The sequence below is a fragment of the Ornithorhynchus anatinus genome, chromosome 12 (genome assembly GCF_004115215.2).
Source record: "Ornithorhynchus anatinus isolate Pmale09 chromosome 12, mOrnAna1.pri.v4, whole genome shotgun sequence".
Lineage (NCBI taxonomy): Eukaryota > Metazoa > Chordata > Mammalia > Monotremata > Ornithorhynchidae > Ornithorhynchus > Ornithorhynchus anatinus.
Window position 1 is genome coordinate 58,828,398 of NC_041739.1, and position 24,739 is coordinate 58,853,136.

General features: G+C 48.2%; 1 protein-coding gene across 2 annotated transcripts in view; it reads left to right on the plus strand.

Annotated features, from left to right (window-relative positions):
- Nucleotides 1-24,739, plus strand: part of CHIC2 (cysteine rich hydrophobic domain 2) — a 37,300-nt gene that overhangs the window by 1,307 nt on the left and 11,254 nt on the right. For both annotated transcript variants that reach the window (XM_029076471.2, XM_029076470.2), the window contains exons 2-3: nt 15,424-15,478; nt 16,798-16,953. In XM_029076471.2, coding sequence (XP_028932304.1) covers nt 15,424-15,478; nt 16,798-16,953 — 211 coding nt within the window. The remainder of the gene's footprint in view (nt 1-15,423; nt 15,479-16,797; nt 16,954-24,739) is intronic.

Below are 24,739 nucleotides of genomic sequence, written 5' to 3' on the forward strand. Positions count from 1 at the left end.
TGATGATAAGCGCTTACTATGGGCAGAGCACTATTCCAAGGTAGTAATATAATAATAAGCGCTTATTATGTGCAGAGCACTGTTTCAAGGTAATAATATAATCATAATAAGCCCTTACTATGTGCAGAGCACTGTTTCAAGGTAATATGTAATAATATAATAATAATAAGCGCTTACTATGTGCAGAGCACTGTTCTACGGTAGTAATAATAATAAGCGCTTAGTATGTGCAGAGCATTGTTCCAAGGTAATAATAATATAATAATAAGTGCTTACTATGAGCAGAGCACTGTTCTAAGATCATAATAATAAGTGCTTACTATGGGCAGAGCCCTGTTCTAAGGTCATAATAATAATGAGCGCTTACTATGTGGAGAGCACTGTTCTGAGGTCATAATAATGAAAAGCGCTTACTATGTGCAGAGCACTGTTCTAAGCTCATAATAATAATAATAAGCACTTACTATGTGCAGAGCACTGTTATAAGGTCATAATAAGCGCTTACTATGTGCAGAGCACTGTTCTAAGCACTGGGGGAGAGACAGGGTCATCAGGTTGTCCCATGTGGGGCTCACAGTCTTCATTCCCATTTAACAGAGGAGGGAACTGACAAGGTGACAAGTGGCAGATGTGGGATTAGAACCCACGACCTCCGACTCCCAACTCCTGCCCTCTCCAGGCAGGCAAGCCCACATGGCCACCCCTCCTTGGGTCATTGGTGGTTATTATAATAATAATTGTTAAGCTCTTATTCTGTGCCAAGAACTGTTGTAAGCGTTGGGGTCGATAGAGGGTAATCAGTTGGTCCCACCTTGGGCCCCGCGGGCTCAATCCTGCTTTTCTAGACTTCACCCCAGAGAAGCAAAGTGACTTGCCCAAGGCCCTCCAGCGGCCAAGTGGCGGAGCCGGGATTGGAACCCACGTCCTCTGACTCCCAAGCCCCGGCTTCTGCCACTAGGCCTTGCTGCCTCTCCTGCAGCCAGGTTTGCGGCGGGACTTCCCTTTCCCCACTTGCGACCCGGCCCTCTTGGACCCTCACCCTAATTCAATAATATTTACTGAGCGCTGACCATGTGCAGAGCGCTGTACTAAGCGCTTGGAATGTACAATTGGGCAACAGATAGAGACCATCCCTGCCCAACGACAGGTTCGCAGTCTTAACGGGGGAGACAGACAGCAGAGCAAAGCAGAACAAAACAAAAACATCAACAAGATAAATAGAATCGAGTGGATGTTTACCTCATTAACAAAATAAATAGGTTAATAAAGAATATATACAAATGAGCCCAGTGCTGGGGGAAGAGGGAGCAGCAGAGGGTTGGGGAGGCTGCCCGCCCAGAAATAAAACCATCTGTGGGGTGTGTGGATGTGTTTTGTGTGTGTATCTCTTGCTCCTTCTTCCGGGTTGGTTAGTTTCGGAAGGGGCGGCTCTCTTCCTTTCAGAAACGTGTGGAGCCTGGAGGAAATTGCTTATGGAAGAACATAAACAAACCGACCGGTTTCTTTTCGCCCTGCCCGGCGGTTTAACAATGCGCCTTGGTCGGGGTCGGCGGAGAGCTCGGAACCTGCTTCCTCCCCCTGCCCTTCCTCTCACTCTTCCAAAACCAAACCTCCCCTCAAGGCCGGGCTCGGGGAGGTGGGTCAGGCATCCTGCCCGGCTGCGTTGGGAAACCCGCGTGGCGTTGGTGTGACAACGGGAGAGAAATTTCACCCCAGTCTAGGCCTGGGAAGAGTTGGACCGGAGATCGGATCGTACAGAAGCTTGGCAGTGTTTCTGTGGAAAGCACAGAGTTTGGCTTGGGACATTTACCCCGAATTCCTGTTGTTCGTGATCTCTTGGCACAACTGCCGGGGGAAACCAGAAATCAGATTTGCCAGTTAATTCTTCAACGTCTTTGGCAAAACGCAGGGGCAGAGAGTCTGATTAGTAATACTTTATGGAGTGTGCAGTGTATGTGGCCAGATATGCGAGAGTTTTCATTTCTGAATGCTTGCATCTCTCCGGATTTCCTTGGGCCTCGTGGCTGTTGGGAGTAATAATGATGTTGGTATTTGTTAAGCGCTTACCCTGTGCAGAGCACTGTTCTAAGCCCTGGGGTAGATACAGGGTCATCAGGTTGTCCCACGTGAGGCTCACGGTTAATCCCCATTTTACAGATGAAGTAACTGAGGCACGGAGAAGTTAAGTGACTTGCCCACAGTCACACAGCTGACACGTGGCAGAGTCGGGATCCATCGATCCATAGCATTTACTGAGCGCCGTTATGTAAAGCACTAATTTCTTTAGCGTGTATAGCTCTCTATATAGGTGATAGTTACGGGTAACTGTCACACCCTACCCGATGTATAGTTGTCGTTCGCACTTGAAGGAGCTACTCGTGGGTAGGTGGGAGACTGAAACAGCACTACTCTAATGTAGAATCTGTCACCACAATAAACAACAGTTTAATGATTTAACTAACACTGTCAAAGTTTCAGACGTGCAGAATGTAATAAATGTGCCCATAAAATGTCCCAGAAGTTCCCCAGTATTGTAAGGGTTATCATTTGACCCCTTAATAATAATAATAATAATTATGGTACTTGTTAAGCGCTTACTACGTGCCAAGCAATAATAATAATAATAATGTTGGTATTTGTTAAGCGCTTACTATGTGCCGAGCACTGTTCTAAGCGCTGGGGTAGACATAGGGGAATCAGGTTGTCCCACGTGGGGCTCACAGTCTTAATCCCCATTTTACAGATGAGGGAACTGAGGCACAGAGAAGTTAAGTGACTCGCCCACAGTCACACAGCCGACAAGTGGCAGAGCTGGGATTCGAACTCATGAGCCCTGACTCCAAAGCCCATGCTCTTTCCACTGAGCCACGCTGCTTCTCAAGCACTGTTCTAAGCACTGTTCTAAGCACTGTTCTAAGCGCTGGGGGAGATACAAGGTAATCAGGCTGTCCTACATAGGGCTCATAGACTTAATCCCCATTTTACAGAGGAGGTAACTGAGGCACAGAGAAGTTAAGTGACTTGCCCAAAGTCTCACAGCAGACAGGTGGCAGAGTCGGGATTAGAACCCACGACCTCTGACTCCCAGGCCCCGGGCTCTTTCCACTAAGCCATGCCTTAGGAAAAGTTCCCTTTCCATTTTTAGGTAAACAGATTTTCTGTGACCTTTTTACCCTGAGAATCAGGAACGGGGGATCCTTGAATTAGAACCTAGAGTTTGGGCCCCCAAATTACGATTCCCAAATATGCCATCGACTCATTTTTGAAGTTAGAACCTCTGGGTACCATTTTCAAATGACATGCGAGGGGTTTGGACTAGAAATGAGAATTTACCAACTAAGCCCAGTTAAATGCTGAAACGGGGCACTTTCCTGGGGAGAGGAAGGCACTCAGGAGGGGTGATTTCACCTGCTGCCGGTACCCAGGCTCCAATCTGGACGAGGTCTTTAAAATCTAACTAACCGTTAGGGTATGCCGGCATTGGCCAGGTGGCCAAGAGTACGGGCATCACTTGGAAGGTCCAGGCGACTTGGCGATCTTCATTTTGGCCGTGAAAATATTCAGGCTGCTTGATGGGACCCTTTGGTCCGGGCAGATTTGTGCCCGGCAATGAGGCAGCCCTGGACCCCCGCAGCCCGGAGTCCAAGCCAGATGTGGTGAGAGGGGTGTCTTCTCTTCTAGGTCTGGGCTGGAAGGCCAGGTTCAGTGGGTTCCTGCGTTTCCTGGGGATTCTGATTGTTTTAGGGGACTTTTTGTGTGGTCCTCTTCTCTCCTGGCCAGCCAAGCTCTCCCGGGAAGGACCACAGCGAGCCTAGGGGCCCCAGACCTGGTGGCTTCACCGGGGTGGGGACCAGGATCACCTAAAAATCCCAACTGGAAGCAGTGTGACCTAGCGGATAGAGCAGGGGCTTGGAAGTCAGAAGGATCTGGGTTCTAATCCTGCCTCCCCCATTTGACTGCGGTTTGGCCTTGGACAAGTCACATCACTTCTCCATGCCTGTTATCTGTAAAATGGGAATTAAGACTGAGCCCCATGTGGGACAGAGACTGTGTCTAACCTGATTAGCTTGTATCTACCCCCATGCTTAGCAAAGTGCCTGGCACATAGTAAGCGTTTAACAAATACTACTTAAATTAAATAAAAGGCTGGAGTGGCATGTAGGCCCGACTGGGTTGTTTCCCTCTGCTCGGCATTTTGGCAGCACGAATCATTGTGCATTAAGCTGTGGTCCTTGGGCGTTCCCTAGGAGGTGTTTCAAGGGTGGAACCGGAGGTAAACCTAGCTGAACGGGAGGATGACCTCCCTATGTCCAGTGGGTGACCTGAGAAAAATCAGTACCCCCCCCCCCCCCAGCTCTCCTGAGACGCCTGGGTTGTGTTCTCGCCAAATCCTGCGTGGAGGAAAATTCTGGCCGCAGAACGCAGCCATCCCAGTGTGGGCACACTATGGTGGTGTGCTGCAACCAAAAAGCTTCTAATGCTCTAACAACCTTTGAGCCAAAAAGCAGAATGGGAACACCTGTTGGGGCAGAGTGGAGGGTTAAATGAACCCAGTTTATTGCCTGTGGTAAGAAGAGGGTTAGGCTCCAGACCCAAAAGGAGCTGCTGGCAAGACCAGGGCTGAAGGAAAGGGCATCAGATGCTTCCCCGGTTTCGATATGGAAAGGTTTTCTGAAAACCCTTCTGTGAAAGCCAAGGCTAACCCTCTTTTCCAAAGACCACTTTTCAGGAGAAATTCCAGACACACATTCCCTGCACGCAACGAGCATCAGCAGCTCGTTTAAGGAACCTGTGAGTTCTGGGCCCCCCCGGGTTGTATTATTGCCTAGGCAGTATCAACTCACGGCTCAGAGATATGGCACTGGGAATTCAGTGTAGACTGAACTCGGTTTTCCAGAGAAATGAGCGAGTCTGGGGTCAAGACCAAGCAATATGGAGAATTGTAAGATGGTTTTAAAATATTCAGTAGAAAGGGAGAGGAACGCCATGGAAAGCTGGATAAAAGTGCGCTTGACTCCCGTCCCCTTCTCTTGTTGTTGTGGATTTGGCTGAGAGAAATTCCTGCGGAAGCTGAACAAGCAGCGTGGCCCGGTGGAGTGGGCTTAGGCCTGGTAGTCAGAGGACCCAGGGTCTAATTCCAGCTCTCCCAGTTGTCTATGTGACCTTGGTCACATAACTTCACTTTTTTTCTCTCCGTTACTTCATCTACAAAGTGGGGATTAAGACTGTGAGCCCTATGTGGGACATGGACTGTGGCCAACCTGATTAACTTGTATCTACCCCAGCACTTAGTAAGTGTCTGGCACACAGTACGTGTTTAACAAATACCTTAAAAAATAAACAAAAGAGCCAACCAGAAAGGGTAAAACAGAATGATTTCTTTTAGGTCTGAGCTAATATGCGCAGGAACCAACTTGGGTGAGGCAGGGGAGTGGTGACAGCTGTGGGTTTCCAGCCGTGGAGGTGAAGTCATTGTTTCACAGTTTGGGGGGGCTGGTCCTGCCACACCCCGGGTCTCCGACGTGAGAGTTTCTGAGCAAAACAGAAAAGACCCAGACTTGGACCCGTACGACCCGTTAACTTTTTGAAGCCTGGATGCCATTCCCAAGCCCCACCTCTTCTATATGCTCCGCGCCTCCCCCCCCTTCAAAATGAAGAGTTGGCACCTCTGCTCATGTTTATTAGCAGGCCGAATCTGAGACATCATTCCTCCATGTAGGGGTGCTTGTATGAATTTAGTAGTCATTTAGAGGCTGTCGAGTAGAAACCGTGTCCTTGAGTGGTTAGCTGTAATCGAGACCTTCTTTCTCTTTCCCTTCCTCTCTCTCTCTCGTAAGGAAACGGGATCTAGGAGAAAAGTACTCTGTCTCGAACCCATCTATTACTCCAAAGAAAATTTTCCTGGATTTGCCCTTTGCTAAAATCAGGCGAATAGTGATAAATTGTTTTCATTTGAAGTTTCCTGGCAAAAGATAATCTAACAGAGAACGCGGGAGGCAAAATTTTAACTGAGAACATTTATTTTGTTGGGTAGCTGTGTGCGACACCCTTGGAGTCTCTGTTCTCCAACCTATCCTCCCCAGCCGCTCTCCTTTAGGCCAATCTGCAGCTTCGTTTGATCCATCCCAGGGCAGAGCAGTCCGGATGGAAAGCAGTAGTTAGTAACGGTGTCCGGGTGGTTTTTTTGCTTGGTGATGAGAGGTTCGAGTTCCCTCCTCTGCGACGGCATTCAAACGGCGTTCCCTGTGCTGAGGCCAGATCCAACAAGCCCTGCCTTGGGGATGGGCCAGGGGCAAGAGGAGCCAGAACTACCCTGCTTCCTTCTCCAGCGCCACTTCTGAGAGCAGTCGGTAATTGGAGCACGAGTACAACAGTCGGCTCCCTCCCGCCGTGATACCTGCCTCTTTCGTTATATAAACTGGGTACCCAGTTCAGCTGGGGCGAACTGGGACCGTCAGTCAATCAATATTTATCGAGCGCTAGCTGGGTGCAGAGCACCCTACTGTGCTCGGCACTGGGCTGCGGTCATAGCCTTCAAAGAGTCCCGCACGTCACACTCGGCAACGCGCCATGCCCCTGCTGCCTCTTCCCTCGTTGCACTCATTCATTCATTCATTCATTCATTCATTCGTATTTATTGAGCGCTTACTATGTGCAGAGCACTGTACTAAGCGCTTGGGATGAATAAGTCGACAACAGATAGAGACAGTCCCTGCCCAAACTTCCTTCCTCCACCACCGCCATTATCATGTCTCCCCTGGAGCCGGTGCTCCCTGCCCGTGTACCTCAGCGTTTTGGGGAGAAATCACGTGAGATCCGAGGGACCGGCTCACCACAATTGGCGATCGCAGCTGGTCATTGGGATCGGCCGGCGACTCTCGGCCTATCTGGGGCGGCGGCTTTTGGGTTGAGCCGGTGCTGCTAATCACCTCCCTCCATTCTGGGGGGCCTGAGTCCGCACCTGGTGAGAGCGGATGCCGTTGTCCCAGGTACGGGGTGCCCTTTGCTCCAAGCGTTGGCAGTTCCTCTCCCGAAACAGCAACTAAGGGTCTGGCGTTGGTCTTCGTCCGTCACCGTAACGTTTAGCAGCAGCATAGTTACCGCTTGGTGTGGAGCATGCAAGGATACTGCTTTCGACCCCAGCTTAGCCGGCTCGGGGTCTGGAAGTGGGTGATGGGGAGAGGACAGAACAGCTCCGTAGGGAAGACTGTCTGGTGGAATATCAGCGAAAACAGCAGTGATTAAAAAATAGCAGCCCATTGCTCACTTCGAGCGCTTCACCGCGCCGGCAGGACCAGCCTCACCGTCTTTCCTGATGTTCAGAGGTTGGGGCACTCATCTCGGCTCCCGTGAATCTACTAAAATTCACGCGAGGCCATTTCAACTTTAGAGACTGGATTGAGCACAATCAAGCAGAAACTCCTGGTCATCTATCAGCCCTCTCCCCCTACACCCGCAGTTTTCACACTTTTTCCTCTCAAGTCAGTCTACTCACTGTACTTCATTCTTATATCTCCCACCGCCGACCTCTTCCACTCTCCCCTTTTCGTCTGTCAGATACCAGCTCTCTCCATCTTTGAAGCCCTTTTGAAATCACACCTCCTCTAAGAGGCCTTCCTCAATTACTCTCTAATCTCCCCACCTTTATAGCCACCCTTTCTGCCACATCAGCTCTCTCTGCCAGCCAAGCATTTGGGTACTCACCCCTCCTCCCAATCCCCTTAGCCCCCAAGTAGTCATTTTGTGATATCGTTATACTCCGTTGCTTTTTTATTTTAGTGTCTGTCTCCCCTGCTAGATAGTAAGATCCGCGAGAGCAGAGATCATGCCTACTAGTTTACTCTCCCGAGTGCTTATTACAGAGCTCTGCACACAGAGAGTGCTCAATAAATACCATTTATTGATAGATTGATTGACCCCGTTGCCACTGTCGGAGATGGAATATTGGGCAGGGTGGACACTGGCGTGTTTGTCCAACGGAAATGTTTTTGTCCATTTTGGTAAAGGAAATCCTTTCACGATGTTTATCAGGGAATCTGTGATGTAAAACTGGATAGGAAGGAAATGAAAAATCATGGACGGGACCAAGACATTGAATATATCATATGGGAAAGCTTTCGAAATGGGGGCTTATCAAGCTTACGCTGTTTTCACATTGAAACGTCCCTGTTTGGGCTGCAGTTCACCCTTTCCAGTATTGTGTCTCTCCCAAGAAGGGAAATGTCTCCGATCTTCTCAAAGTGAATAGCTAAGTGAATGGTGAAGAATAAATGATTGATCGACAATGGAAAATAACTCATCTGCGTGCGTTATTGTAAAAGAAGACTTCTAGCCTGAAAACAGCTCGTTAAAGCCCAGACTGACGTTAATTCTTTAATTAGTGTTTTTAGCAAGTCTAAAATCCAGTATTATGCAGAGTCAGTCGAGTTTACGCTGAGGAGAGCCATCCAGTTCTTCGTAATAAAAAAAAACAACTATCCCCGCTCTGCATTTCCAACCCATTGCGAATCTGGGACCTGGGAGAGTTCATTCTCTGTGTTAAGCGCTGCCAAGGCAGGCAAAATGACAGAAACACCAGTGTAAACCCCTTAGGAAAAATTGGGATGGAGCTTTTCCATCATTTGTCTAGGACCCAGATCCCCAATCCTGACCAGGTCTAGATCATGGAGCCCAGTACATTTATGGGCAAAGTACCTTGATCCGTTCTCTGCAACTTGGGACAGTGTGCAGTGTTTCCCCAAATTCTCAAAATATCACCACTTTTCCATTCTACGGCATTTCAGCCCATTCTTCCTCCTACACATTTCTGATTAAGTGGCTTTTTGTAAGACTTCATGCCCTGGGATGTATTCCTCATATTTTTATATTAAATTTGCTTTATTAGAATCTGTGGAAGCCATTACCAGGTCAGTTATCCTCTGAGAGAGAGAAACTATTTTGGCAGGGTCTATTGTAAACCAGTTCACTCTTGGGCTTTGTCCTCCAAATCATCAGTTATTATAATTTATTTCCTTTCAGAGGGCCTGCCCCCCAAATATAGAGTACTGTCAGAAAAAGTGTGTCTATACCAGGAAAGACGGCTTTTAAATTCGGTTGAAACGCACAACGAATCTGCGAGGGACTTGAGTTGATTCAGTTGAGGTCCTATGCTTTTAGAAGTTAAGCACAGTTAATTTATGGGTGATAACCAAGATAGTGACAAGCTCCCCATAGTAAAAAGTCACAAATAGGCCAGGAAAGTAAAAGTATAATTTTTAATATTACAAAGAACTGTAGAGCTCGGCAAATACTTGCTCTGTTCACCAAACAAAATGACTGGATTCACACGTTCTCCCCAGCCACCAAGCAAGCACTCATCCATCCGTGGGTTCGTGGGTAAGGCCCCCCACCCAAGTATGAAATACTTTGCACTGAGACTAATAATAATAATCACTATGGCTTTTGTCAAGCGCTTACTATGTGCCAGCCACTGTATTAAGCGCTGGGGTAGATACAAGCAAATCCGGTTAGACACAGTCCCTGTCCCCCATGGGGCTCATAGTCTCAATCCCCATTTTACAGACGAGGTCAGTGAGGCCCAGAGAAATGAAGTGACTTGCCCAAGGCCACACAGCAGACAAGTGACAGAGCCAGGATTAGGACCCGTGACTTTGACTCCCAGACCCTTGCTGTATTCACTTGGCCATCTGTTTTCCACTATGCCATCTTGTTTGCTAAGGGAGCGAGGTGTCCCAGTTTGTCCCAAGGGGTTCTCAGTTAAAACAAGGTCAGGAGCAGCAGTTCAGTCAATAGTTGAAGTTCCTTTGGGCCCTTTTTTAAGTTTCCATCACCCTTATCCCTGTGGATGCCAACCCATTGACCTCAGATAGACTCCTGCCCACTTAGGGCATCTGCCCTAGGAACGTGGGGCACCCAGCTATTTTCATGATTTTAGAATATGTCATCAGTAATTTGCCTGCTGAATCTGTTTTGGTGTTGTCGAGGTCATCGTGGAGCTACTAGGTCACTGATTTGGCCGGGGGGGTGGAGAGGTGGAAGGGCGGGGTGGAGGAGGTGCCTCTCCGTAAGACATAGGAGTTGGTGAGCAATGGAAGTGACTAAAAGTCTGGGAAATGGGCCTTGTCAGGAAAAGCTCCAGGAATCGGGATGATCAGGCTGGGGAAGAGATGGCAGAGGGGGTCGGTCTACATGTCTCTGGAGAGAGATTCTCGGGCAGTGGTCAGCATCTGTCTTTTGTCAGTGAGGCCGCGACCACGGGGGAGGGGGTAGAATCCAGACGGAAACCAAAGGAGCTGGAATTTCAAGGTCCAGATATGAAGGGAAACCTCCCTTTAAGGACCGCGGGCCTTCAGAAGCGGAGGGAAAGGCGGGCAGCTGTCCAGAATTGGGTGGGGGTGGTCAGGAGAAGCTCTGACCAAGCCCTACTTGGAGACCCAATCAGTCCCCCAAGAGCAACCTGAGGATGGTGTTCCCGACAAACCCTGTGTTGGTCGGGCTCACTGTTCCACCGATGCCGCACGCCATTCCGTCCAGATGGACGCGTGTGGTAGAACGTTCCTTATCCAAATCACAGACTGAAACCCAGCACGATGGCAAATGTGACTCAGGGGAAGCACTGTGTGGCTGATTGCTTGATTTTTATTATTATTTTCTTATATGGTGTTTGTTAAAGTGCTTACAATGTGTCAGGCACTGTACTAAGCTCTGGGAGAGATATAAGCTAATCAGATTGGACACAGTCCAGGTCCTAAATGTGGCTCGCCATCTTAAACCCATTTTAATAATAATAATAATGTTGGTATTTATTGAGTGCTTACTATGTGCAGAGCACTGTTCTAAGCACTGGGGTAGATATAGGGTCATCAGGTTGTCCCCCGTGAGGCTCACAGTTAATCCCCATTTTCCAGATGAGGTAACTGAGGCACAGAGAAGTTGTGACTTGCCCACAGTGACACAGCTGACAAGTGGCAGAGCTGGCATTCGAACCCATGACCTCTGACTCCCCAGCCCGGGCTCTTTCCACTGAGCCACGCTGCTTCGAGGCAAAGAGGAATCAAGTGATTTGCCCAAGATCACACAATAGACAAGTGATGGAGCTGGGATTAGGACTCAGATCCTTTTGACTCCCAGGCCTGTGGTCTGTCTTCTGGGCCATGCTGCTTTTCGCAGCTTAATCGTATTAATAATAATAATTATCATTATGGTATTTGTTAAGCGCTTACGTTATGCCAAGCACTGTTCTAAACTCTGGGGTAGATACAAGGTAATGGGGTTGTCCCATATGGGGCTCACAGTCTTTAACTTCATTTTACAGATGAGATAACGGAGGCACAGAGAAGTTAAGTGGCTTGCCCCAAGGTCACCCAGCAGACAAGTGGTGGAGCCGGGATTAGAACCAATTGAGCGTCTGTTGTGTGCAGGGCACTGCACTAAGCGCTTGGGAGAGTACGGTATAACAGAGTTGGTAGACATGTTCCTTACCCCCAGTGACTTTACAGTCCAGAGAGGGAGACAGAAATTAATATAAATTACAAAGAAGGACATAAGGGCTGTAGGGCTGAGAGAGGGGTGAATAAAGGGAGCAAATCCAAATGCGGGGACGAGGCAGAAGGGAAGGGTAGAAGGGGAAATGAGGGCTTAGCTAGGGAAGGCCTCTTGGAGAAGATGTGCCTTCAATAAGGTTCTGAAGGTGGGGAGGGTAATCGTCTGATGGATACGAAGAGGGAGGGCATTCGAGACCAGCAGCAGGGCATGGGTGAGAGGTCGGCGGCCAGAGAGACGAGGTGGAGGAACAGTGAGTAGATTAGCAACAGAGGAGTAAAGTGTGCAGGCTGGGTTATAATGACAGAGCGGTGAGGTACGGTAGGAAGGGGCAAGGGGATTGAGTGCTTTAAAGCTGGTGGTAAAAAGTGTCTATTCGATGTGAAAGTGGGCGGGCAGCCCCTGGAGGTCCTTGAGTGGAGAAACACGGACTGAACGTTTTTATAGAAAAGCGATCCGGCCAGCAGAGGAAAGTCTGGACTGGAGTGGGGAGAGACAGGAAGCCGGGAGGTCAGCAAGGAGGCTGATGCGGTCAGCAAGGTGAGATTGGGTAAGTGCTTTCGGATTAACGTGGTAGTGTGGAGAGGAGTGAATGGATTTTAGCAATTGCGAAGGTCAGACCCGCAGGTTTTAGTGGCAGATTGAATATGTGGATTTATTGAGAGAGAGAGAGGAATCGAGGATAACACTAAGGTTATGAGCTTGTCGGAGGAGAAGCAGCGTGGCTCAGTGGAAAGAGCATGGGCTTTGGAGTCAGGGCTCATGAGTTCGAATCCCAGCTCTGCCACTTGTCGGCTGTGTGACTGTGGGCAAGTCACTTAACTTCTCTGTGCCTCAGTTCCCTCATCTGTAAAATGGGGACTAAGACTGTGAGCCCCACGTGGGACAACCTGATTCCCCTATGTCTACCCCAGCGCTTAGAACAGTGCTTGGCACATAGTAAGCGCTTAACAAATACCAACATCATCATCGGGAAGGATGGTGGTGCTGTCTACAGTGATGGGGAAAGTCAGAGGGAGAACAGGGTTTGGGTGGGAAAATGAGGCGTTCTGTTGGGGGATGGCTTTTTGAGATCTGTTCAGGTCTTCTCTCTGCCTCAGTTCTCTCATCTGGGAAATGGGGATTAAGACTGTGAGCCTTATGTGGGTCAGGGCCTGTGTCCAAACCAAATACCTTGTATCTACTGCAGCGCTTAGTCCAGTGTCTGGCACATAGTAAAAGCGTAATAAATACCACGGGTATTATTATTATCGTCATTGGCTTGGGGGGGGCCACACGTAGGCACTTTCCGCTCGCCCCGGAGGCTGAGAGTGCCTGGAGATGGTAGGGGCAGTCGAGCCCGCTGCCACGGGGTCAGGAGCGGCAACCTGGATCTGGAAGAGGCAGCTGCCTTGGGGGCCCATTAGAAACTGCCCTGGTGCCCCAGGGGCAGTGGCAAGTCACCCCAGGCTTGGCAGAGCAGGCCTCCCAGGGGTGGGTGTGCCAGGGAATGCCTCTCTTTTCAAAAGAGGTCTCCCTTCCACAAAGCATCTTGGAAATCCTAGCCGTTGGACAAGCGTGGGCCCGTACGGGCCAAGACCAGCGCCGGGATGTTTGTTAAGCCTCGGCGGGTCAGCCAGAGGGGCCTCCCTCCAAGGTTGATGAATCCTCCATCCTGGGAACGTGGCTACCTTCCCAGACCCAGTCTTGGAAGCGATCGTAACCTTGGGTCTGATGGAGTACTGGGGAGAAGGAAAGCCCGTCTTTGAGGGCTCTGGTTAGTTCGGTCAGTTTTCACGAGACCCTTTTTAACGGGATTTCGGATGAGCTGGTGAAGAGCCGTGTTTTTCCGGCCAAAGCGCCAAGTCTGCGCTGGCAGGAAACCCGTGGTGTAGCTTAGTGGGTAGACCACGGGCCTGGGAGCCTGAAGGACTTGGGTCTAATCCTGGCTCCGCCACATATCTGCTGTTTGACTTTGGGTAAGTGACTTGCCCAGAGAAGCAGCGTGACTTAGTGGAAAGACCCCGGGCTTGGGAGTCAGAGGTCATGGGTTCGACTACCAGCTCTGCCACTCGTCTGCTGTGTGACCTTGGGCAAGTCACTTCCCTTCTCTGTGCCTCAGTTACCTCATCTGTAAAATGGGGATTAAGACTGTGAGCCCCACGAGGGACGACCTTGTCTCCACCCCAGTGTTTAGAACAATGTGTGGCACATAATAAGCACTTAAGTACCATTATTATTATTATTATTTCTTGTCTGCTGTGGGACCGTGGACAAATTGATTAACTTCTCTGAGCCTCAGTTACCTCATCTTAATATGGGAATCGAATACCTGTCCTCCCTCTTACTTGGTCTGTGAGCCCCATATGGGACAGGGACTGTGTCCCATCTGATTAACGTCTATCTAACCCAGCGCTTAGAACACTGACACCATAGTAAGCACTTAACAGATCCCATCAAGTGTCTTAAAATAGTGGGCAACAGTTCAAATTACATAGGACAAATGAGTGAAAAGGTTATTCTTTTGTGTATGTTCTGCTATTTACCCAAACCCCGTCCTCCCCCTGTCTTTTCTATCACTTTAGACAATCCCACCAATCCTCCCTATCTCAGCAAGCCCATAACCTTGGCTTTGTCCTCAGTTCATCTCTTATTCCACCTACGTAGTCAGTCACCAAATCCTGTCGGTTCTGTCTTCCCAACATTGTTAAAATCCTCCTTCTTTTCCACCTAAACTGCTACCGCGCTGTTCAATCAATCAGTGGTATTTATTGAGTGCTTACTCTGTGCAGAGCACTGTAATCCAACCACTTATGCTATCTTGCCTTGACTACTGCATCTGCCTCCTCCCTGCCTCCTGACTCTACCCACTCCAGTGCATACTTTATTCTGCTGCACAGATCATTTTTCTAAAAAAAAAAAAAAAAAAATCAGTCCGTCTCCCCACGCCTCAGGAACCTCCAGTGGTTGCCCATCCACCTCTGCAGCAAACAGAAACTCTTTACCAGTGGCTTTAAAGCACTAAGTCAGCTCTCCCCATCCTACCTCACCTCACTAATCTCCTACTGCAACCTAGCCCGCACATTCCACTCCTCTAGCGCCAGTTTACTCATCGTGCCCTGATCTTATCTATCTTGCTGCTGACCCCTTTCCCACATCATCTCCCGGGCCTGGAACCCCCTCCATGTATGCGACACCGCCACTGACCCCACCTTGAAAGCATTATTCAGGTCAACTTCTCGTTCAAGAGGGCTTCCTCAGTTAAGCCTGCTTTCCCCTGGCTCCCTCTCCTTTCTACACCATTCATGCACTTGGATCTGTGGCCTTTGGGCATGATATTCACCCCATCCTCAACCCTGCGGTACTTATGTACGTACCTTTAATTATATAGCATAAATCACTGATTTATATTAACATCCGTCTAGAGAGTAGACTATAAGCTTGACTCTAGACTGTAAACTCGTTGTGGGCAGGAAGTGTGCCTGCCCAATCTGTTGTATTGTAATCTCCCAAGCGCTTAGTACAATGCTCTCCTCATAGTAAGTGCTCAATAAATGCCAGTGAATGAATGAAATGCATGAATTTACCATTTTGCTTCTTGTTATAACAACTGGGTATGATTTAACTGTCAAAATCATTGCTTAAAAGGGTAGGCTGCAGATATTTCCTATATTGCTGGCTGGAATGTTTGTGAAAGGTATCGATCCTATGTGTGTGTGTGTGTGAGAGAGAGAGAGAGACCCACACAGACACAGAGAGAGACGTAGGGAGAGATCATGCTTGCTGGGCAACTGACACCAGTTTAAATCCAGAGGGATCTCAAATCTCAATGTCATGGACAAGCAGGTATTGCGGTAGCCACTGCTTTTCTCGTGTGATGATTTTCTGTTTTTACTTTCCCAGGTTTGGACTGAGCAACAAATTTGAAGCTGAATTCCCTTCGTCGTTAACTGGAAAAGTGAGTGTCTTTGAGCGATTGACGTCGGGGCACCCCTACCAAGACAGCGGGATGGGAACCTAGGTCATGGAAATGTTTCGGTCGATCCCAGGGATAGAGAGCCCCCAAGGAGCGGTGCCTGTTGGGGTCTCTGGTCCCGAGGGTCCGTTAATTGCACGCCCCCTCCCTTGGATTTGACAGAGCTCCTAGTCCTCCGGGTCTCAGTCAGTCAGTGGTATCGGTGTGTGTGCAGAACACTGTCGTAAGCACTTGGGAAAGTACAGTAGAACAGAGTTGGGAGACAGGTTCCCTGCCCACAGTGGGCTTTCAAGCTAGAGTTGATGGGAAAGTGGCACAGAAGGGGCATGCAGGAGGGGTTTCCCCAGTGCCCACTTGGGGCTAGCCTGAGGAAAGCCTTCTAGTGTGCCACCCAGAGCACACACTCACCACTTTGCTCCTTTAACGCTAACCTTCTCTCTCTACCTCAGTCTCGTCTGTCTCACGGCTGACCTCTTGCCCACATCCTGCTTCTGGCCTGGAATGCCCTCTCTCCTCATATCCCACAGATAATTACTCTCTCCCTCTTGAAAGCCTTATTGAAGGCCCATCTCCTCCAAGAGGCCTTCCCTAAGCCCTCCGTTGCTCTTCTCCCACTCCCTTCTGCGTCATCCTGGCTTGCACCCTTTATTCATCCCCCTTCCCAGCCCCAAAGCACTTATGTACATATCTGTAATTTTATTTATATTAATGTCGTTCTCGCCTGTAGTCTTTAAGCTCATTGTGGGCAGGGCGTGTGTCTGTTTATTGTTGTACGGTACTCTGCCAAGTGCTTAATATAGTGCTCGGCACACAGTAAGCGCTCAATAAATGCGATTGACCGATTGACTTTCTCCGGCTCAGCAGAACCAGGGAAACCTGGGTAAATTGCTTACAGAAAGTGACACAAGCATAGCAGCATCAATTCGTCTCCCGGTCGATTTACAGTATTTTTTGAGCTCCTATTGTGTTCAGTGTCCTGAGCGCCTGGGAGAGTATAACAGTAGGCACGATCCCTGCCCCCAAGGGGTTTTCGGTCTAGCAGGAGAGAGAGGCCAAATAGATTACAGATAGGAAGAAGGAAAGGATCTATGAGTGAGGTGGGTGGAAAAGTGCTGCAGCTGGGGGGTCGATCTCGTTGGTTCATAGGGTTGGGGTGGCATTTGCAGGGGGAGAGGAGAAAGTCATCAGAGAAGACATCTTGGAGAAGTTGAGATTTCAGGAGGACTTTGAAGATGGGAAGAACTGGAGAGGCCTCCTCTTTTCCACTGATGTTTGAGTGCGTTTTCTTTTTTAACTTGCAGGTTGCCCCAGAGGAGTTTAAAGCCAGTATCAACAGAGTGAACAGCTGTCTTAAGAAGAACCTCCCCGTGAACGTGCGCTGGCTACTTTGTGGCTGCCTTTGTTGCTGCTGTACGTTGGGTTGCAGTATGTGGCCGGTCATTTGCCTCAGTAAAAGAGTAAGTCGGATTTTATGCTGTGTTTGGAGCTATGTGGTTCACCCAGGACATCGGGTGTGGTTACCTCTGCCTTATTTCATAGCTTTCCGGAACTGACGTGACACGGAAAACTGTCTGAGCGATGGAAGTGCTGTCAGCTCTTTCCATTTTTTGGTCCAGTGGCATTAATCTCTCCAGGTGAATGAATTGGTCATTTCAAGTTGGTTACAATGAAGCCGCCAGTTAAAATGATTTACTGGCTCATAGACACATCCAGATTGACTTTCTAGTGAGCTATGTCCTGATCCCAACCAAAGAATTAAACTAAACACACAGCAGTCTTACAGCTTCAGCGACCAGCGATATTCGAAATAAAGGAATGAGATGGAACGATGGTCTCTCATCCCCCACTCCTGTGCCTTCTCCCTCTGACTTTTTTAATGGTATTTGCTAAATGCTTTCTGTGTGCCAGGCACTGTACTAAGCGCCGGAGTTGATTCGAGCTAGTGGGGCGGACCCTGTCCCGCAAGGAGATCACGGTCTTAATCCCCATTTTGTAGATGACATAACTTAGGCACAGAGAAGTGAATTGCCCAAGGTCCCACAGCAGACAAGCAGCAGAGCCGGAATCAGCACCCAGGCCTTTCTGACTCCCTGACCCGTGCTCTATCCATTAGGCCGAGCTTCTTCCCCACTTGGTGGAAAGGGGACATTTCTGTGCCTGTTATACCTTTGCCTTCGGACGGGGCAGAAAATGAAAGCCAACTTAATAACTACGGAAAAAAGCAAATAGTCAAAAATGACTGGAAGAAAAGGAAGGTCTGTGTTAGATTGTAAGTTCCCCGGGATGAGTGGCTGGAGGTTGTGCTGTTTAGCAGCTATTTCCTTTGGGGCTGTTTGCAAGGAGGCCCATTAGGGGAAAGATAGACACGAAATTGGCCCTAGCCATTCGTGAGTGATGGACGCAGAAGCATCGTGGCTTAGAGGAAAGAGCACAGGCTTGGGAGTCAGAGGATGTGGGTTCTAACCCCGGCTCTGCCGCTTCTCCGCTGTGTGACCCTGCGCAAATCACTGAACTTCTCTGTGCCTGTTACCTCATCTGTAAAATGAGAATTAAGACTGTGAGCCCCACATGGGATGACTTGATTACCCAGTGCTTGGAACATAGTAAACACTTAACAAATACCATAATTATTAATAATACACAAATCTTTCTCATAGCTAGGTAACCTTATTTCCACATAGTGCCAGCACGATCATTTTTCGTTTTCCTCTTCTCTGACATCCACTGTATTAAAAACAAAACAAAATTTTAAAAACCTCAAAAAAGCACACCTGCCCAACAAATCAATTTCTGAACATTAGATTTATTGCTTATGGAAGTAGAACATTTAGCATTAGAAGACCACCCAGGGAAGCGTACTGGTTGGGGCTTCTGAAATAATGTGTTTAAAGAGGATAAGGGTTCAGATCTGTTAACAAAGCAGTGTTTTTTTAGGAAATAAATCCGTGGTAAAAGTGAGCTCCAGAGGATTCTAAGATGATAATTCCGTGCTCTCTGGACTCCTCCCGCTTAAAGAGTAGAAGGGAGCAGCTGTGTTGTCAGTCCATGGTATATATTGAACTCCTGTGTGTTGAGCATTATGTAAGAGGTTGAGAGAGTATATTAGAATTAATTACAGTGACCCCTGCCCTCAAGGAGCCTACAGGCTAGCAGGGCAAACAGGCCCCAAAATAAATTACTGGTATGGGGAAGCAATAGAATATATATATACACACACACACACACACACACACACACACACACACAATGTATATAAATGTTGGAGGTGGGTGACTGCCTAAATGCTTAGGAGATGAGATAGTGCACAAATAGCACTAGGGGGTGATATAGGGTGGATAAGATGAGTGATTAATCAGGAAAGGCTTCCTGGAGGAGATGTGATTTCTGAAGAACTTTGAAGAGGGGAGAGCTACAGTCCGCCGGGGTGGGGAGGGGGAGGAAGTTCCAGGCTGAAGGTAGGGGGGTAAGCAATAGATTGCTTCAGGAAGAGAAGAGAACAACGTACATGAGTAGGTTGACTTAAAGGGAATGAAGCGGACGAGCTGGGGGGGCGATAGCATGCAAAGAGAGACAGGAGGCCGAGAGTTAATTATCTCCGAGCTGGTTGCCAGAAGCTTGTGTTCTCATAAAAGGGGAAGGAGCTTGTGAAGGATCCTGCTTGCTCAGCTTCCATTTCTTCCCCTAGAGGGAAGAAACACGGCCCAGCGGATAGAACCCGGGCCTGGGAGTCAGAAGGATCTGGTTCTAATCCCGGCTTTGCCACTCGTCTACTGTGTGACCCTGGACATGTCACTTCACTTCTCTGGGCCTCAGCTATCTCATCTGTAAAATGAGGAGGAAGACACTGAGCCTCATGTGGGACCTGGACTGGGTTCAACCCGATTAGCTCGCATCTCCCCTAGTGCTTAGTACAGTGCCTGGCACGTAGTAAGCGCTTAACAGATACCATGGAGAGAGAGAGAAGGAGAGAGACACCTTCTGACTCAGGTTCCAACTCTGCAAATCTGGGAACATGAGGAAAGTGGGAATTCCCCAAGCATTTCTGGCCCCGGGGCTTATGTGGAGGTGCTTCAGAATTCCAAGAAGGAAATTCAGATTTAAAATACACCCCTCCGTGTAACCGGGGTGATCAGCGACCTATATTCAGAGAACCCTTTTGGGAAGGGCCATCGGTCTCCAGCACCCGTTTGTTTTTTGCCATTTGCCTGGTGAAGCCACTTCTCCCCGGGCCTTTCTGCAACAGGATTTGCTGATCCTGAAACCTGTGCTTCAGTGATTTACGGTTTCTCATGCGAGTCCCCTGGGAGAATTGCTTCCACATGACGCTGAGCAGAGCAGAATCAGAGAGTCACTCATTGCGGTTCAGATTTCTTCCTCGCGGCAGCCCGAGCGTATGTTCGTGACGTGAAACGAGGCGACAGAGCTTTGAGGTTCAGGGGTTTGAGGAGGAGGGGCAGATGTGCCTGCCGCCCAGAGCATCTGACAGTATTTCCTGGCCCTGGCTGCCGGTTTGGGAACTTTCATGGGCCACTGCTCCATCCCACCTCATTCACTCTTCTGTACATCTCTCCCTCTCTCGGCCTCACTCTCTCCTCTCTCTCAATTTGATTTGGATATCACTTCATTTTCGGATGTTTACGTGGCTATCTTTTTTTTTTTTGCAGGGGGTGGGCGGGTATTTATTAAGCACTTACTAGTACCAGTTCTAAGCACTGGGGTAGGTACAAGGTAATCAGATTGGACACAGCCCCTGTCCCACCTGGGCTTACAGTCTTAATCCCCATTTTACAGATGAGGGAACTGAGGCACAGAGGAGTGAAGTGACTTGCCCAAGGTCACACAGCAAACAAGTACCAGAGCCAGGATTGAAACCCAAGTCCTTCTGCCTTCTGGGCTCTTTCTACAAGACCATGCTGCTTCTCAAACCCTAGTAAGGAGATTTTAGAATATCCGCTTGCCTTCTTGAAAGGTATTCATCACCTAACTTTGGGGAACAGATGTAAGAATTAGTAGAAAGAACTTGGCACTGGGAGTTTGGAGACTTGGATTCTAGTCCCAGCTTTAACCCTGTTTTGCTGTGTGACCTTGGACAAGTCACTTTACCTTCCTGGGCCTTGGGTTTCTGTTGCCCAGAGATCCTGCTACTCTGCGTCTCTCTAAGATGGGGCAAGGACAGAGTCCGATCTAAAATATCTCTACCTACTCCAGCCCTTAGAGTGGTTAAGCACTAATAATAATAATAATAAAATTGAAAGACCCAGCTGAGCTGGACACCCACCCTGCTGTGTTGTTCGTATTTGGAAGTAAACATATTTATAGAATTAATCATAGGTCTTATTAATTGCAAGATCTAAATGATCACAACTGTAATATCCGCACCGCGGCTTAGTAAGTAGAAGGAACATTCCCTTGAAAACTGGAAATGCTAAATTGTTAAATGGACTCTTAAGGATTTTCCTTCTTGCTGTGGGGCCTTTTAGGTCTCTAAATGTCCTTCGGTGGGTCTCTTCCCGAAATTGGGTGTGATATTCTTGAATGTAGAAAAACCCTCTTGTGTTCAGTGAGCAATGTCAGTCATTTGATAATCCAGGCAAATGTATTCCATGAGCAACCCTTGGGGGTTTGGGATGTTTTAACATGTAGAGCAGCCTGCAGAAACGATGACGGGAGTAGCACATGGGTTTCATTGGGCCGTCTTTGGCCCTCTGTGTGTCTCCTTTTCAGTCTCCTTTGGAGGTCGACGACTTTTAGCCTGCCCAGTGTCCGAGCACCGTCTCTCGGCGGTCCTTTTAATATCTCGACTAGACGCTTTGGTTCCTAGAAGTACAGGGATGTGACTATTCTAATTTCCAAACTTCTCTCCAGCAGTATGTGAGTGCATTTTAAATTGGTCTGTGAGGTACTTATCTAGTACAATTTTAGGGGCGTTTATTTAAAACTTTTTCAGTTGTCCTAGAGTTAATTACTATTTTTTCTCCGTTTTGACCCTCTTAACTTCCTTGGCAGTGAGGGCTAAATTGGCCTGTGAGGTGAAAGCTTGTATTCATTCCTTCAAGAACTTTTCTAAAATTCCCTGATTCGGTGGGTCGTGTTTGAGAGTTTCAAAGGTGACAGCTCTCCCCCGCCAAGCTACTTGTCTATAGATGCTGTAGGAGTGGTATATTGGTCTAAAAAATGTTCAGAAACTGAAACATAAGTATTCCTTCCAGCCTCTTAGACTAGAAGCCGCCTGTGAGATGGGTACTCTGTCCAATTTAATGGTTTTATGTTTGTTCCAGAATTTAGCACAGTGCTTGGCACCTAGGGACCACTGGATTAACTGATTGAGACCCCGATCAATCAGTCAATTAATGGTATTTATCGAATGCTTATTATGTGCAGAGCACTGTTCTAAGCGCTTGGGAGAGTACAGTGCAACATAATTAGCAGACACGTCCTTGCCCGTAATGAGCTTACAGCCTAGAGGGGGTGGCAGACGTAAGAAGAAAGCCCCAGCATTGGTTCATAAAAATAGTAATAACTTCAACTTCTTACATGGCCTTTCTCCATCCCCCCATCCCGATCCGAGGAGCGGGCTCATTTTCAGACTGTGTATTTACCATAAAACAAAGGCAGATCCCTGAACGTTGATTTCAGGCAGCAGACACTGGGAGACCATGAAAATGCCAAGCCAAATCAACAAAACATTGTAGGCTTTTTTTCTCTTCTCACCACCTCTCCTCCTCAGTGCTCTATGTGCCAAGCACTGTTCTAAGCACTGACGTAGACACAGTATAATCAGGTTGGACACAATCCTACATGAGGGTTGGGGTATTGGGTCCCTGGTTTCAGATGAAGAAATTGCCGCTCGGAGAATTTACGTGACTCACGCAGGGTCACCCAGCAGGCAGGCGGCAGAGGTGGGATTAGAACCCAGGTCCCCTAACTCCCAGCCCCGGTTCTCCGTGGAAAAATACATCTACAAACTGAAGTTGCACAGAAATTTCAGAGCCTCTCCAAGAGGTCTCCTTTTCAAAACAGTAAGGGAAGTTTTCCAGTTAAATTATGCTACAGTCAGAAATCCCAGCCCCGCATTGTAAATACGAAACTCAAGCAGAAAAGACTCCACCGTGGGATCTGCTTTCAAAGCGTAGCGCTGGTTGTTTAAAGATGAGTTCACTGGTAGCAGTTCTCCGAGACATCAAGCAAAGAAGGAGCTTTTTAAAAGCCGGACTCAACATCAGACGGCAGAGATTAAGAGCTGCTGTCTCTATTAAGGCCTCTCACTCATTTTAAGAACCGGGTTGCCTGCGTCGCGCGTTCAGGAGAAGCTGTTGAAAACCGTTTAAGTGTTCGTTGAATTCTGACAGAGGTTCATTGAGTGAGCTTTCCTCCACGAAGCTCATGGAGCCAAAAGTGCTGAATTAGTGCCGGGAGGATCGTTGTCCCGTCCGCCTGGGAGTGCAGGCAGAGCGTTGTGGTTTGAATCTTCCTATTTACTGCTCCATTTCTTTTTCTCCTTTTTAATGGTGTTTGTTAATATGCCAGGCACTGTTCTAATCACTGCGGTAGATACAAGGTTGGACCCAACCCGTGTCCCACCTGGGGCCCACGGTCGTAATCCCCATTTTACAGATGAGGTCGCCGAGGCCCAGAGAAGTGAAATGACTTGGCCAGGGTCACACAGCAGACAAGTGGCGGAGCCGGCACTAGAACCCAGGTTCTTCTGACTCCCAGGCCCACGGTCTATCCAGTAAGCCACGCTGCTTCTTACCTGTTGAGGGTACAGCAGAGCCGTGTCTTTCAGCGGGGAGCTGCAGGGTCCAGAAACAGGCGATCAGTATTTATCGGGAATGAGGGTTCATGCGTGACGGACTCATATTCTGCTTATGGCATTTATGAAGCGCTTACTAGGTGCCAAGCACTGTGCTCAACGCCGAGGTTTAGCTCGAGATAATGAGATTGGGCACATTCCCTGTCCCACATGGGACCTACAGTTAAAGAGGGAGAGAGGGCAGATATTTTCCCCCCATTTAAAAAATGATGAAATGGAGGCACAGAGAGGTTAAGTGGGGTCAGCTGAACCGTGTCTAGTCTCTCTCCTGGTTCCCTTTGCCGTGTCTGCTAAACTGCAACGCCTTCCTGATTTTGCCCTACCTGTGTCCTGCTCCTCTTTCGCATCTCATAATAATAATTGTGGTATTTGTTGAGCTCTTACCAGGTGCTAAGCCCTGTACCGGGCAATGAGGTAGATATACGATAATAAGGCCTGACGCAGTCCGGGTCTCACATGAGACTCAGTCTAAGGGGGAGGGAAGAGAGATACTTAATCCCCATTTTACAGGGGAGGTAACTGAGACCCAGAGAAGGCAGGTGACTTGCTCAACATCACTCAGTGGACAAATGGCAGTACCAGGATTAGAACCCAGGTCCTCTGACTCCCAGGCTCACGCTCTCTCCACTAGGTTGCACATTTTGCGGCGAACCACCCGACAGTTTTGCCTGTCGGAACGGGCCTTTTTCCCACTTCATCTGAGCTCTGTTCATCTGCCCAGCTCAGGTTGCCAGCTCAGACCTCTGGTATTTAATTCAGGCCGGGAATTGACACTGGGGGCACCCCGTTTAAGGGTTTCCCCAGTTTGCAACTCAAATCGTCGATAGCCTCCGATCAGTTGGGCGCTCAAGCAATGTTATTCCTTTTTAGATGGAAACAATAAATCTGTGTTTGAGTAAGATATACAGACGTTTTATCATCCGTGCCTCACACGTTTCTTACACCTTAACAGAGGGATCTTCCGTATTGAATTTCTCTAGACGTTATTTCAGCCCGAAAGAGCATCTGTGCCAATACTTAAATGATTTCCTCTGAAAGGTGTATGGTTTTGCCTTTTTTGAAGACAATGTTGCTCTTTCCGATTTTTTAATCTACTTATTTTAGCACTGCTAATTTGCATAGAGTTGAAAAGACAAGCATGGTATTGGCATGCTCTTTTTGAAATTAATTTATTCAAGGTGTTACATGTTAAAACCTCATTAATCCATTATAAACTTAAAAGGCCTTCATTTTTACAAAGCGCTTATAAGAACTTAGAGATTAGAACTTTCGTATCCTGTGATACTCTGAATAATGTCAATTTACCATTTTAAAACCACACAAGTGAGACCTCTCGCCTCAATATAGGAGGTAAAAACTCTTTTATTTCTGCATCTCTGTCAATATAGAGCTTTTTAACAAGTCTACATGTAAATGTTCTTGTTACACTT